The sequence below is a fragment of the Neolamprologus brichardi genome, chromosome 3, assembly GCF_056152115.1.
Source record: "Neolamprologus brichardi isolate AB-2024 chromosome 3, ASM5615211v1, whole genome shotgun sequence".
Lineage (NCBI taxonomy): Eukaryota > Metazoa > Chordata > Actinopteri > Cichliformes > Cichlidae > Neolamprologus > Neolamprologus brichardi.
The window spans coordinates 38,701,041-38,714,741 of record NC_142106.1 but is presented as its reverse complement, the minus strand read 5'-3'; the positions used below and the strand labels follow the sequence as shown (position 1 = coordinate 38,714,741).

The 13,701-nt window shown below is 39.6% G+C and overlaps 1 protein-coding gene across 21 annotated transcripts in view; it reads right to left on the bottom strand.

Moving 5' to 3' along the window:
- Positions 1-13,701, bottom strand: part of ptprda (protein tyrosine phosphatase receptor type Da) — a 414,186-nt gene that overhangs the window by 48,361 nt on the left and 352,124 nt on the right. For 11 of the 21 annotated variants that reach the window (XM_087837434.1, XM_087837442.1, XM_087837449.1 and 8 more), the window contains 3 exons: positions 4,893-5,081; positions 2,958-2,975; positions 869-979 (listed from right to left, as the gene is read on the bottom strand). In XM_087837434.1, the coding sequence (XP_087693560.1) occupies positions 869-979; positions 2,958-2,975; positions 4,893-5,081 (318 nt within the window). The remainder of the gene's footprint in view (positions 1-868; positions 980-2,957; positions 2,976-4,892; positions 5,082-13,701) is intronic. The other 10 variants (XM_087837458.1, XM_087837464.1, XM_087837468.1 and 7 more) reach the window with 1 other exon arrangement.

The window sequence follows — 13,701 nt, the reverse complement described above, 5'->3', positions numbered from 1 at the left end:
CTGCTCAAGTCATGTGGTTAGCTCCAAATATAGTAAATATTAATGAAAGTTGATTACATAGCTTATAAAAAAAAATACTTTGAAACTATAATTAATGAATGCTACCCATAATACTGTATATATATACATAAATATATATATATAGGTCCTAACATGGAAAGTTTCTAGATTACTGGAGCAAAAACAGTGGGTTTTGTATATAGAAGGAAAAAAAGCTTTGCATACTAAGTGCAATAAGAAGTAAGTAAGAAGAGTTAGACCAATGAGCTTTATATTTCAGAGGCTGTGCAGCTGTGACTGTTTTCTTTTGTCAGCTAATTTCATCTTTATTGCAGGATAACAAAATTCACAACTGTTACATAATGAAATATTATATTCCAGTTTAAACTCTCGAATTTGGTGTTTTAACATATTCATCGTCAGCTGCAAAGGTAATGGGATTAAAGGTGTCCTTCCATTGTTGACCAGTGGGTAGAAAAAGGAGCTGTTTACTGCTGGGAAAAAAAAAGTCAGGGCTGATGGAGGGGAGGGAGGACATCCGCCTCCAACAGTTAGGTTTCAAAAGCAATTAGTAGATAAAAACAGCAAGCAGTGTTAGATTCAGGATAATCGAGAGAGAAAAGGGCCAGAAACATGTAAAAGAGCACTTTAGGTTCAAATCAGTGCAGGTAAGTCAAGTGCAAAAACAAAAAAAACAAACCAATACCAAAACCTGAACTTAACAAATCAAGCATACTTACAAGAGTCACACGATGTGGCCCCTGCAGACTTTATTGGCTAATTTAAAAATTCCTCTTGAATCGTAAAGAGAAAGTTAATGTAATGTTTGACAGAAGCATGCTGGTGGTGCTTAACGCGCGCTTCCTACCTCTGACATATAGGTTTGCTGGGGCAGAGTAGCGGGTTCCATCGTTGTTGGTCGCCACGCATTCATACTTCCCCTGGTCAGACTCTTCGCTCTGCTCTATCTGGAGGGCTCCTGGTTGGGAATAGCAAACGGGGTAGCAAAGTATATTTGGTTAAAGCTATGTCGTTAGCATCAAGTTCACAAGCAAAAAAGAACCAAACAAAAAAAACAACAAACAAAAAAGCAACGGGCTCGTTTGACCTCATGGAGGTCAACGTCAGCACCCTTCATTTCTAGATTTCTTTGTCCTTCTAAGCATCAGTAGATCAGTGAAATGAACCTTATAATTGATCGATATCCAATTAAATGTATGAATAAAATGTTTATAAACTATATAAATTATATTCGATCATTTATTGTCACAGCCTGATCCACTGGCTGAGGTGAAATCGAGACTGTGCAATCGCACTGTAAGTGAGGCAAAACACTGCGATGCAAATAGTTTCCTTCAAGAAGCCTAAAGTAGCAACACGAGAAAAGAAAGGAAAAAAAACACATCGTCAACCAAATCCAAAGGGAAAAAAAAAAGAAAAATAACACCAAACTCAGTCGCTAATATATTTACCCTCTTGATCATCTCTTAAAAAAAAAAAGAGAAGCTTTTTTACCTATAGGCTCTAACAAGACACTCATCCTAACGCCAATGGAAAAAAAAATGTCACTTTGAAAAATAGGGGCAAGCCCGTCAATGTACAACATATCACTGGACTGGTCAATATGGGGATGAGTGATACTACTTCAGGGAAACATGGATCAAACAAAAGAGGTTTACAGTATAAGAAAGCAGCATAACAAGGGAAGACAATTGAACAAAAGAATTTTAGGTATGAACTTTAGCATATTCAATCACAAATCAGGTGTATTATTCTGCCTGCAGAATAATTTGGGACTTCATTTAAGTGAAGTGACTTTTCAAAAAAAATGCAGCTCGTACCAAAAAATTGAAAAATGCTGCTGAGACATCTGGAAAAAATGTAATTGAACGTATTATGCAAGGCAAAAGCACCATATAACCCTCTGTAACAAAAGTTTTGACATGCAAATCTTAGCGAAGAAATGTATGTCGACACAACTTACAACCTTCTGACAACCCTTAGCTGAAAAATAAAATGCAATTGTATTAGAAGACAAAATTCAAAATACCGGCCTGAGCCGACAAGAATGTAACCAGCCACTGCTTTAGCTTGTGAAAGCTACAAAAGACACCCATAAAAATCCACCAATGGGATCAGCAGTGTGGTGTCACATGACCCAGGGAAAAATGGCTTTATGCATCAACAGCTCTCCAGCTCCATGTCACACGGCAAAAATGAGCCAATCGGGTCCTCGCCAGACTCTACTTGTTTGCCTTCCCAAACCCTGAAGAAAAAAAGTCAAAAAGTAAAATAGTCTCCAAACCCAAGAAAAGTAAGAAAAATAGGTGAAAGAGAAAAAAAGCACCGTAGAAACTTTATCAAAAAAGTGGTTGTTTGGGCTTTTTTGTAGAGGTACAGGAGAGGAAAGCAAATAGAAGAAATGGAAAAAAAATAGTTTGCAAAGATAGAAAGAATTCTTTGGGAGAAAAAAGCAGAGGAGAGGCAATGTTGTCGTCAGCATGCCTGCGTGATTCCACAGCATCTGTGCATATTTTTAGTGCTGAACAAGAACAGCTAAGGGGGAAAAATGCTTGGTTGTTTTAGTTGGACAAAAAGAGGGACACATGATTCGCTATGGCCAAAAAGAAAACAAAAATGAAACGTAAAAAAATAGAGTTCAAAAAAATAATTGTCATTGGATATGCTTATTCGAGCCAGGGCAAGCATATCGCAACTGAGCTAAACGGGCTCTTAAAACGAGAACACAAAGAGTAAATAAAGCGTAGACAGAAAAATGAAATACGAACGTAGTCAACGAAACAGGACAAATAAGAAGGAAGGTCCATATGAACGAAATGGGATTCAGTCTTGGTAAACAGGACAGAAATGGAGGTGATTCAAGTGAATGGATGGATTGACAGCAAGAATGAATTTGTATTATTTTCATTCTGTGAACGTCAGTTCAGCACTCTTACCTCTTATTGGTGTACCACCTGGGTGGATAATATGAATGCAAATAAGATTAGAAAGAAGAAGCATTAGTACGTGTAGATAGAGGCTGGGGGCTTTGGAAGAAGAATCAAATTAGATTTAACAGGGTACGTAAATAAAGGTACTACAGGAAAAGAGAAAGGAGAGAGAAAGAGAATAAGAACTTTTTTTTCTGTACTCTACTGGCAAAGAAAGACAGGATTCATCATAGAAAAATCACTGGTCAGAGAGACACATTGGTGTACCACGGGGAGGTGCCATTTTGGAAGTGGCAATGGCTTCTGAAGACCATCTACTGAAGGGAAAGACTTTCAGGACTTTGTGGTGTGTAAGATTGAGAGCAGAGATACTTAAAGAAAAAAAAGTGTGATCCCTTTGCTTGGCCTGAGCTAAGAAGAGCTGGTCACCTCTCTAAAGGTTCTTTAAATTTCCATGCCTAAGATGTGCTGGTGTTAAAAGATTAAGTGAGTAAGCGGTGGGTCAGTAAGTGAGTTACAAACATGTGAGGACAGATCATTATCCAGGTCAGTATATGACAATGCTAAGCTAAACTTTGGATAACCGCCAGATTGGGTGACGCTACAGCTGGTAGTGACAGGACACCGTGGGGTGAGGGGAGAGTGTATGTGCCTCTAGTAGTAGCCCTGAGACTAAACTATCTGTTAGTAAAATGCATGCCATGCATTTTAATAGTTGTTGGAACATGGAAATTAGTGGAGGTGATGTGCGCTTTAGAGCTAAGCACTTACCAAAGGATTCTGTAGATTTAAAAATATAGAGAGAAGAAAGACAGCATAAGAATATGATTATATTCTTTAGGTAAGTTTAGTTAACAAGGTTTTGTTAATGCTTTATAAACTCTGAGTTGCACGTTAGCAAAAAGGATTAATGCTACACAGTTCTGTTGAAAACAAGTAGGCAAAGAGGTAAGGTTAACACGATGATTTAACAAAGAACAGCTGTGAAATCTGTGAAGACAGGGGGTCAAACACACAAGACTTAAAATTTAAGTAGTTAGGTTAATGCGCTGATATTAGCTGCTAAATAAAGTTGCAGGCTATATGTATGTATAAGTTCTATATTGCGATATTAAAATCAAACTTGAATATATATATATATAATGAGTATATTGGAGTGTGTCACAAGCAAAAAAAGCAAAGCTGGCATCTAAACATTAAAGCAAGGACTGCTAAAGTCAATGAATCAAGGGGCTGGGGGGAGAGGGAAAAGCTTTACGAAGTTTTACGCACTACTGTGGCTGAATAGTCTCCAAAATTAAATGTATTTCTTAAACATAAAAGGCCTTAAAAACAGCAAATATGTACCCAAATTAGTTTAAGATACCTTTTGGAAAGTAAAATTTAGACAAAAGTACATTCATTCGATTTTTTGGGGGAGGGAGCGTGTTTTCCTGTTTTAAAAGTATGCGCACTCCGTTGCAGATTCTGAATGAAGCCGAATGTTGAATATTAATTGTTAAAAGAAAAGACATAAGAACATGAAGAAAATGGTTCTAAAAAATTCTGCACCAATGCAGTGGAAAGGAAATCAACAGAAAACAGCAAAAGAATTCATTGTAAAAAAGTCACAGCAGTGAGCAATGAGGGCAGAAGTTGGGGCAGAAGCCAGCAAACACAGAGGGAGGGGGAACAATCCCAACAGCCCATGACAACACTGGAAGACAAAGGGAGACACACAAACGGACACAACACACCAGGGTGTACAGAAAATAGAGGACAGGAAATAGTAGAAACAATGCCATTACCTACAAAATTAAAAGCCAAATGAGAAGTTAAATTATGGGAGGAAGAAGTGGATGAAAGAACAGAGGATACAATAGGGGGAGCAGATCAGATAGAAGAAAACAAGAAAGAAGACTTCCCTGTCCGGTAATTAGATTTTCAGCAGAGGAAACCTACCTGATCTGAGCTGTTTAATGCGCCCATTGTTGTTGCTGGTGTTGACAGGGAGGAAGTCTTTGAACCAAGAGATATCTGGGTCTGGGTTGCCGCTGGCAGCACAGAGCATGGTGGCAGTGCGTGTTCGCTCCACAACTTTCAACTGTGGGCCCATGTCTATGGTGGGGAAACCAGGGGGCAGCTGGTCCTCTGCAAATAGGTTATACAGACATTGTGGCATATATCAGAACTGAGCATAGCATCAAATTTTGTGCTAGGGAGGGGGAAGAGATAATTGGAAAATAAAAGAAGAAAAAATCTTTAGCATTTAAAGAAATAGCTTGTATATATAGAAGCATTTTTGAATGACAAATACGATACAATAAGCTAAAGCTAGCAGCTAGTTAGCTTAGCGTAAAACATTAACAAGGCAGCTACTGTAAATAAACCTTGGGTTATGGAAATAAATGAAAAAAAAGGAAAGAATTTTATAATAGGTAGCTTAGGTAGCTTGGGGTAAATTAAAAATAGGAATCAATTATATTTTTTGAGTCTTTATGCTAAGCTAATTTAAGCTAAGTTAAACGACTCCTGAGAGTAATCGATATGAGAGCGATAATAATGTAATCCATCCACAGCATATAAATGCTACTCTTTCTTTTCCTGGGGGAAAGGATGGGGCTTCAGTGGCTACACGTGCAGCAGAGCTTCGATGTCCTTTGGTGATGGCAGGTGGCTTTGCCGTGTTGTAAAAGCTGTCTTGTTCCCTCGCACGTCTCAACTTTCTGATTGAACAAGGGCGAGCAACATCTTGCTGCCGTTTGAGAAGTGAGAAAATAGAAAATAACTCACGCTGCACTTTTGCCCCAACCATGTTCTTTGAGCAAAACAAAGAAAATCAAAGCCCAGAGCAGTTTTGTCTGAAGCTCACAGCTTCCAACAGGAAGTATTTTCACTTTGAAGCAAGTGATGATCTCTGAGAGGCTGCAGACTCAAACACTGTCTACACCGCAAGATCCCCCATATGCAAAATATCTGCCACTCTTCAACGTTGGCTAAGTCTTAACCTGCCAAACAAGACCTGCTTACTGTTAATGCCAATGAGGTTTATGTACATCTTTAAGTTTTTGCTTTCCCTGCTGCGATATCGCTAATTAGTGTCTTCTGTTGCTTTCGTAAACGGCACCTTTTTGGAAACTATTTCTTCATTAAATTTTCATGAGGCGACATCAGACTAGAAACAGCTTTGAGATGCCATAGTCTGCAGCACAGCCAAACGACAATTATGGCTGCCTTCCAACAATGCTTTTGGGTATCTGGCATGAGAAGCCACCGCCATGGATAAATCTTCTCAGAAACACACAGTGTTGCAAATGAGTGATTTCAGACTGTGCTGCAAAAGTTTTCCAATGCAACTCTGTGTCCCCGACTGAACTGATGTGTAAGGTAAAGATTGCTGCATCTTTGAAAATGGACAACTATAGGCTTTTTAAAGGGTTTTGATCATTTCCAAGCCTATGGAGTGCACTCACTCCTTTTAAAAGAAGTTGTTTTCTTTGCCAATATGTGCTTTTAGATATACAGGACATCTTGTCAGGGCACAGACATGGGAGGCATCTGGTTTCTGGAACTGGAACAATGACTCCAAACCCTTTGGGTTCTCTGGGTGGGGGTGGGGGGTTAATTGGGCTTTTCTGGCATATCCCATCGAAGCTTGTGTGGATTGGGATCTGGGGCGTTTGGAGGCTGGGTCAAAACCTTGAGCACCTTGTTCTGATGTCAGGAGGCCTCTGCCATCAGGGAGTGATGCTGAAATTGGTTTAAAGTTAAGCTGTGTGTCATACCAAGCAGCTAAATGCCAGGAAACGAGGATTCCCAGCAGAAAGCCACATCGTAGGGTTATTCACTTTACCTGTCAGTAGTTTTAATTTTGTGGCTGCCGAGAGTATACGTTATCTTTATCATTTCCAGCTTCCATTAAGGTAATGAAAGATGCTGTGGCTTTACTCTTGTTAAACTTTTGCAGTTATCTGGCATTGTGTCTGCTTGTTGTTGGCACAGTACAGATGCTCGTAAAAACAGCAAGCACTTAATCAAATCGCCTCCGTCACACAGTGGCCTTATTTAATTAACATTGTAAATACTAGAAAAGTATACAAGAAAAAGAACAGGGCTGATTTTTGGATAAAGTACTTAGAAATTATTCAAATATTATTCTTTTTCCCTTGGGAACTTGTTTTTGCCATGATTCATAACCCACGGAGGGTGGCTAAATGATTGATGTTCAGTCTATTGTTTTTTAATGTTCATTTAATAGTCTTCGAGAACTATTAACATTTTCCATCAGCATATATCACCTTAGAAAAAACAGGTCTACAAATTAAACACTGACTCAGTCTGAAGTGTTTAGAAGATGCAAACAGGCGTTACAAATCTCAGTTGTCATTCCATTAAATATAAACTGGTAATTCTGCGTGAGTTTGGTAAAACATCAACATATAAATGTAAAGAATGGTCACATATGTTTAACTATTGATTTTGCAAAAAAGGTGCAGTACTACAGTACTTGGTCCCAATCACTTAGCTCCAATAAAAGCTCTAGGTTAACAACCATCAAGGAATAAAAGAGCAGTTTAATGTGAGAAAGTGCACTGCTCATTCAAATGGAGAAAGACACGGAGGGAGGGGAAATGAATTAATTGTACATGGTAGCTCCTGTCCAGGTTCCCTCCAGCCTGTTCAAGGTCGAACAGACAATTAGTTGATTCTACAGTGAGTCCAAAGTATACCTGATCAAACACAATAGCCAGAGGCAAGCCTATGAGCAGGGATGCGTGTTGAATATAGTAATTAGATGTGACAATCCATGCGAATTAAAATGCAACGCTCACGAGAATGCAATGTATTCTAAAACAAAGTGCTCAAGAGATCATAATTTAGCTATCCTGTAAGTTGTTAGAACTGTTCTCGTGCTGCCGCTTTAAGGACTGCAAAAGAGGGGCAGGGGACATTTCATTTTAAACTGTAAATGGTGTCCTCTGCAAAATCATGAGGAATCACAGCTGCACGACTGATTCAGCCTACTGATTAACTACAGTATCACCAAAGAATTGTGTGAGGGGAAAAAAAATGTGGGGTCAAGTGAACGTGCACTTTTGCCAAAGCCATATTATCTAAATGAGTGTTACATTTCGCTAAACCATATTTTTAGTGCAGTCAGCCAGTGTGCGTCCAGACAAAATTAATGATTTGTTACAAATAGTTCTGGCCTCGTGCATGCATTCCTACTTTGGCCAGAAATGTAATTTACAGCTGTGAACCCGCACTCATCAAGAATGGTCACAAAGCCACGACATCGACAGTGAGCTATCTGAAAACTTTCCTCGCACAGATCCCAAACTTTAGATACAACAAACGCAACTACATTCATATTCTCAAGCCGCTTGTAACTCTTAGCTCTACCCTCATTTATTTCATAGTGAAGTGAATTACCATTGTAATAATAAATAAAGGAAGGGGAAATTGAACACAATTGGAAGCTGCTGCTGAGATTAACAACTCATGTCAACAGAGCTGCTGCAGCGTTCTCCTTATAAGGCTAAGAGAGCAAAATTAAATCACATTAATTGCTCTTTAATCGCACATGTTGCACATTTTTGAAGAACGTGGTTTATTGACAAGGCATTAGAGGTAAAGACTGAAATAATTAGTCAAGCAGAGACCAAGTGGTTTGCAGTTTTTTCGACTTGCAGAGATTGTCAGTAAGGAGCTGTTTCAGTGCCACTTAAAAGGTCTCAAGTGCATCCTGACAGGGGGGGAAACTGGAAAAGTTTGGGGCGCTTGCATTTGTTGTTGAATGTGTAGGCTGGGGTGAATACATTATGTCCTAGGTGCCATGAAAACAGTGCTAAGCCGCTCCGTGCAATAAATGAAAGTCAAACCTGAAGGGTGAAATTAACAGGTAAAAAGCGGAATGGTTTTTACAAAATTTTTCTCGCTCGCTTATTCTACCTGGCTCCGGACTGCAATCTCAAGGACACCCTAAGACAAGGGCACTTCCTGCTTTACAGACCCATACTGTATATTCAACAATGGATCTACACACTAAATGAGATGGAAGGGAGAGAAATGCTGAAGTCACCTTCTAAAGAAGTGCTGAGCACTGGTGCTTGATATAAAAAGACTCCCAATGACAATTTGCACACATTAGCCACTGCCAGGCTATCAGGCCATATGAGTGTGTGTTGCCAAGTATTGGATGAGTATAAAAAGGACATTGGCTCAAAAAGTACCTCAGTGAGCAGATTTCTGCAGAAGACATAAGGCCATTGGACATAAACTCACCCCATTAGCAGATTATATCTATTGATCACTCATACAGAATATGAGCATAAGTAAAATCACATTTTCCTTGTATGACAACAGGGGCCATTAAAGTTTCTGAAGTGTTGCTTCAGTACAGCAATAAATTCATTTTTTTTTTGTCATTTTTCACTTGTAACTTAAAAGATTTAGTGACCAGAGTGACAAAAACCCTTTTTTTCAGGATTTAATTAAATAGACTTGGTGTAGTCTGAACTGACAGAAGCGCCGTTTAGCCAATCAGTTCCTCACAAGTGTACTTTAGTTGATGCAACACCGAGGTAGCTGTACAAGGCGACGTTTACAGTGTCTTAGAGAAATAACGTGGTTAGATCTATGGACACGAATTCATTTGTGAGGCATGTGGACCTGCACATAAGGCCAGAAACGCTGCCTAAATTTGGCACGCACTTACATGTTGACAGCTGTGTGACACTGGGTTCAGACATCAAAATGAAAAGCCTGTTTGTTTCTCCTGCTCAGCACCTACACAGGATCAGCAGACGTTCAACCGTGTCTTCGCTATCACTTTCATTTATCCGGTGAATGTCAAGCTGTGCACACAGCACAGGTTTTTTAACAAAGCAACGCTGCAGTGTGCCGGTGTTGCCTGGCATCGCATTTAGTTACGTTAACAGCTTCGCAGCTTTAAGCAAAGTAAGTTTGACAATTTATGTGTAGTAAATCTTGATAGTCACACACTGGACTAGAGATGTCAAGAAGCTACACACTGTTCTAAAAATAACCAAGAAGCAGCACACATTGGTTGTGAAATGAAGTGTAAATTTGAAAAAACAAACACATTCCCCATATCGTGAGTTATGGATGCTCTTTTGTGACACTGAAATCACATTTGGCAAATCGCAGCTGGCTCCAAAAATACCCGATGAAGGAATCCGAGAAGAAAATAAGCCTTTGTTGCACCGGACTTTCCAAGTATAAAAACCATAAAAACATAAACCTTTCCAGTCACATTCTGGCTTTAGTTCTGTGGTTGCTGCACAAGGATTGGATTTGGTCCGACCCCTTTTCTCCCCAAGCGGAACAAGACTTTTCACCCTCGTGGTTGAGGTTATTCTTCGGGGAAAATCCCCTAAGGACATAAAAAGGTATACTTGTTGGACATATTTGAGTGGATACAATCTCCTCAAAGAGGCTGTCACAGGTCACTTGCTGTGGCAGCAGCACGGGAGTCTGTGTTTTGGTATCCCGTCTTCGCAAAAGATTGTCAGTTATGAACGTGCAGGAATTTGGCTCAGGTGGACGTCTTTTAACTATTTACACCACTTCTTGTCGTCGTCCTAAAGATGATTTTTGCCCAATTCAGGAAATCCATCTGATCCTCGCTACCCCTCCCAAGATGAGACTAGCAGAAAAGAAAAGAAGCCGCAAAACATCAACCATGTTGAGTGTGACAGTAGTGCTTATTTTTCTCAGCCGTCTGAGCCCAAACCATTTTTCCCACCACACCGTAGCATATAATTTGAAGTTGAGGGACACTGATTAAAAAGCTGTTTCAATGCTCCAAAATCCAAAACAAGTGAGAAAGAAGATCAGAGAATTTAGGAGGGTTAGAGTGCTAATCATATTAATCATACAGGGATTTTACTCAATACGAGAGCATTGTTTGGAATCGACTTTGCTAATACATTAGCCTGCCTCGACTCGGTTTTCTAAAAGAACTCTGTGTACACAGTTTAGGAGAAAGGACAGAGAAATTTAAATAAAGTATGTAAAATGAAAAAAGGATGAATAGCAAATAACTATAATTATTAAGAGGCAGACTTGCTCCAGCGCTGCAGGCTTGAGATTGTTCATATGTTTATGGATCTTTTTAAAATTTTGGTTAACTTTGTTTTTGCCTAAAGATGATTTGTGCTAACGCTCTTGATGTTTAAAGAAAGCAAAATAAAACAAGGTTTTATGAAAAAATACGGTGACCTGTATGATTTGTTCACGCTTCTCTAAAAACGCTGCGAGAGACGACCTAAATCCCCGTCAATAAAATGTTCTGTTTGGCTCCTGTTCCACTGACATGTTCATTTTTTTCTCCCTTTGGCACGGAGAGGGAACTGTTAATTATGCTTTTGTTTTCACACAAACAAAATTACTCAACCAGACGTAAGAGCTCTTGATTAACAAAAGAAGGCAGCAATTTCATTTTGTGCCAATTCTATGACGGCATCTGTTCCATTCTTCTCTCCCTCCCCTCCGCTCTAATGTTTCACCACTTTCACCCACGTCGCAGTTGATTTCCTTGCTCTATTTACAAGGTACACTTTATACTGTGGTTAAAAAAAAAAAGATGCACTTTACAATCCAGCTCCTAATGAGTGACAGGTTCTGAATCTGAGCCCACCCTTTGCTTTATCAGCTACCTGCAGCTTGGTTGAACAACCTCAATCTTGAACCTGGACATAGTTGCTTAGCTCAACACACCATCCATCATTCTGCCCATTAACTTTGGGCAGAGGTGAAACGTGTCCCCAAATTAATTTTTGATCACTGAACTAGGACATTTGATGGTGTTTTCCTACTTTAGAACCTCTTAAATATTCCTTAAAATCCTTTTTCTGCTTTAGCAGGTGGCATGAAACAATATTTAACCCTATAACGCCAACTGAATCATATTTGAGAGTTTTTGAGACTTCTACATCAGCCTGATGTTTTTAAGCATGTTTTTTAAGCTAAACTGTGAGCAATAAATTGCACAAAAATGCTGATTGTAGCAAAAATGATATGAATTAAAGCTCATATATGAAGGCAATTTTTTTTTTTTACATTTTTGAGGCTTTGCAGAGTTAAAAAATAAATAAATACTCCACTAATGCCTTAAGATTGCTTCCAGCATATAAATGGGCTGGCACTGCCTTGGGTAGAATACTTGGAATAGTTGAGATGCAAGTGAAAGCGATGACCCCTGGCACTGGGAGCATAAAGTAACATTCATGAGTGGCAGGTCCAGTTATTAAAGCAACAAGTCTGAAAAGCACGCAGAGTATAAACATACATGCATGCAATTCTTAAGAAACTATGAATCGAGACGTCTAAATTCTCCCCGAATGCCCTCAGAGAATTCAGAGCCAGTATTTATCTCGCTGATACATCCCAGTGCTGCTTGGCACATATGTCGTCCAGGCTAAATAAGATTAGGTTTTTTTCACTCTAGAGCTTCCTTTGAGCCTGATTTTCCAAATAAGCCTCCTGGCACCTGCATTGGGCAGATATTGCTTAAGTAATCCAATAATGGAAAACAAAATGCTCAGCACTAGCATCTAATAGAGCACATGCTGCTGTGTCGAAGGGGGATAATTCTGAAATTCTCCTTCCTGTGTTGCTCTTTAAAGGATTCAGGCTACTGAACTCTGAGTCAACCTTCAAATTGTTTTAAAACGTAGCACGTAGCTTTATGATTGTCTAGACTGGAAGAGACTTTTCAAACATGAGAGTCTGGGGTTGTACTTCTGTACGTCCAAAAGCCTTAGATCGGCCGTATGGGAAAATCTTAAGTGGCAAGGGGTTGCTGCTTTCTACTTCAAGTTTGCAAATGCGTCCGTGCAGGACCTGCATGTCAGATCTAATCCTTTTGTAACTAGCAAAGAGCCCGAGGGTTCGTGTTTTCCATGAAAGCCCATGACTCATTTATCTCAAATGAAGATACATTTGCGCGTTTAACATTCAAGATCAGAGAGTGGTTCCTCTCGTTTTGGACGTATACCTGCATGCGCGCTGTATGTGCCAGAGCCTCGTGTTCGGCATTAACGAACCATCTGATGTGAGGTGAAGAAAACCACACGAGGAATGTCAATTTAACAAAAACAAAACATGTTTCTGCAGTTGTTCCTTTGTGTTTCATTTTGTGCGGTAAAAACAGCTCCTTGGAATCCTGGCTTGGCTCCGGAAAATATGCTTCAGCCTAGTTTATTAGTTGATTCAACAGGTACCGAGAGCGCTAATGAATATTACCGCGAATGTGCCACAGTTGGCTCAAACCGCTAATTTCAATTTGCTGTAATAGAGTTTTAGGAGGAACATTCCCACTCTGACACAAAGTGGCATTAAGTCTCTCCAGCTTGGTGCCTCTAAAAGGTAGTTCAGTAATTTGTTGAACAAATACAGTCTCTTTGAGAAAACTGCTAAAACCCCAGGGCGGACAACGAGGGACCATTGACTATCCACTAAAACTTTTATTTCCCCGCTGTGGCCTAAAGCAGTGAAAAAAGGGAATTGGTTGTGAAATACTATCCTGTGTGTTCTTTAAAACTCCTGCGATGATGAATGTTGGAACGAAATATGGGAGGAGGAAGGTGAAGGCGCGGAAAGCTCTCTTAACCCGAGGTTCACGGCAGTCTGTCTCGGTGAAAAATAGCTTCTTCTCCCCCTTTTGCCCCGCACTGATTGTTTCTTCCATAAATCCCCTTTGAGATTGTGTAATTAATTGAATGCTGCTTATTTGTCATTAAAAATC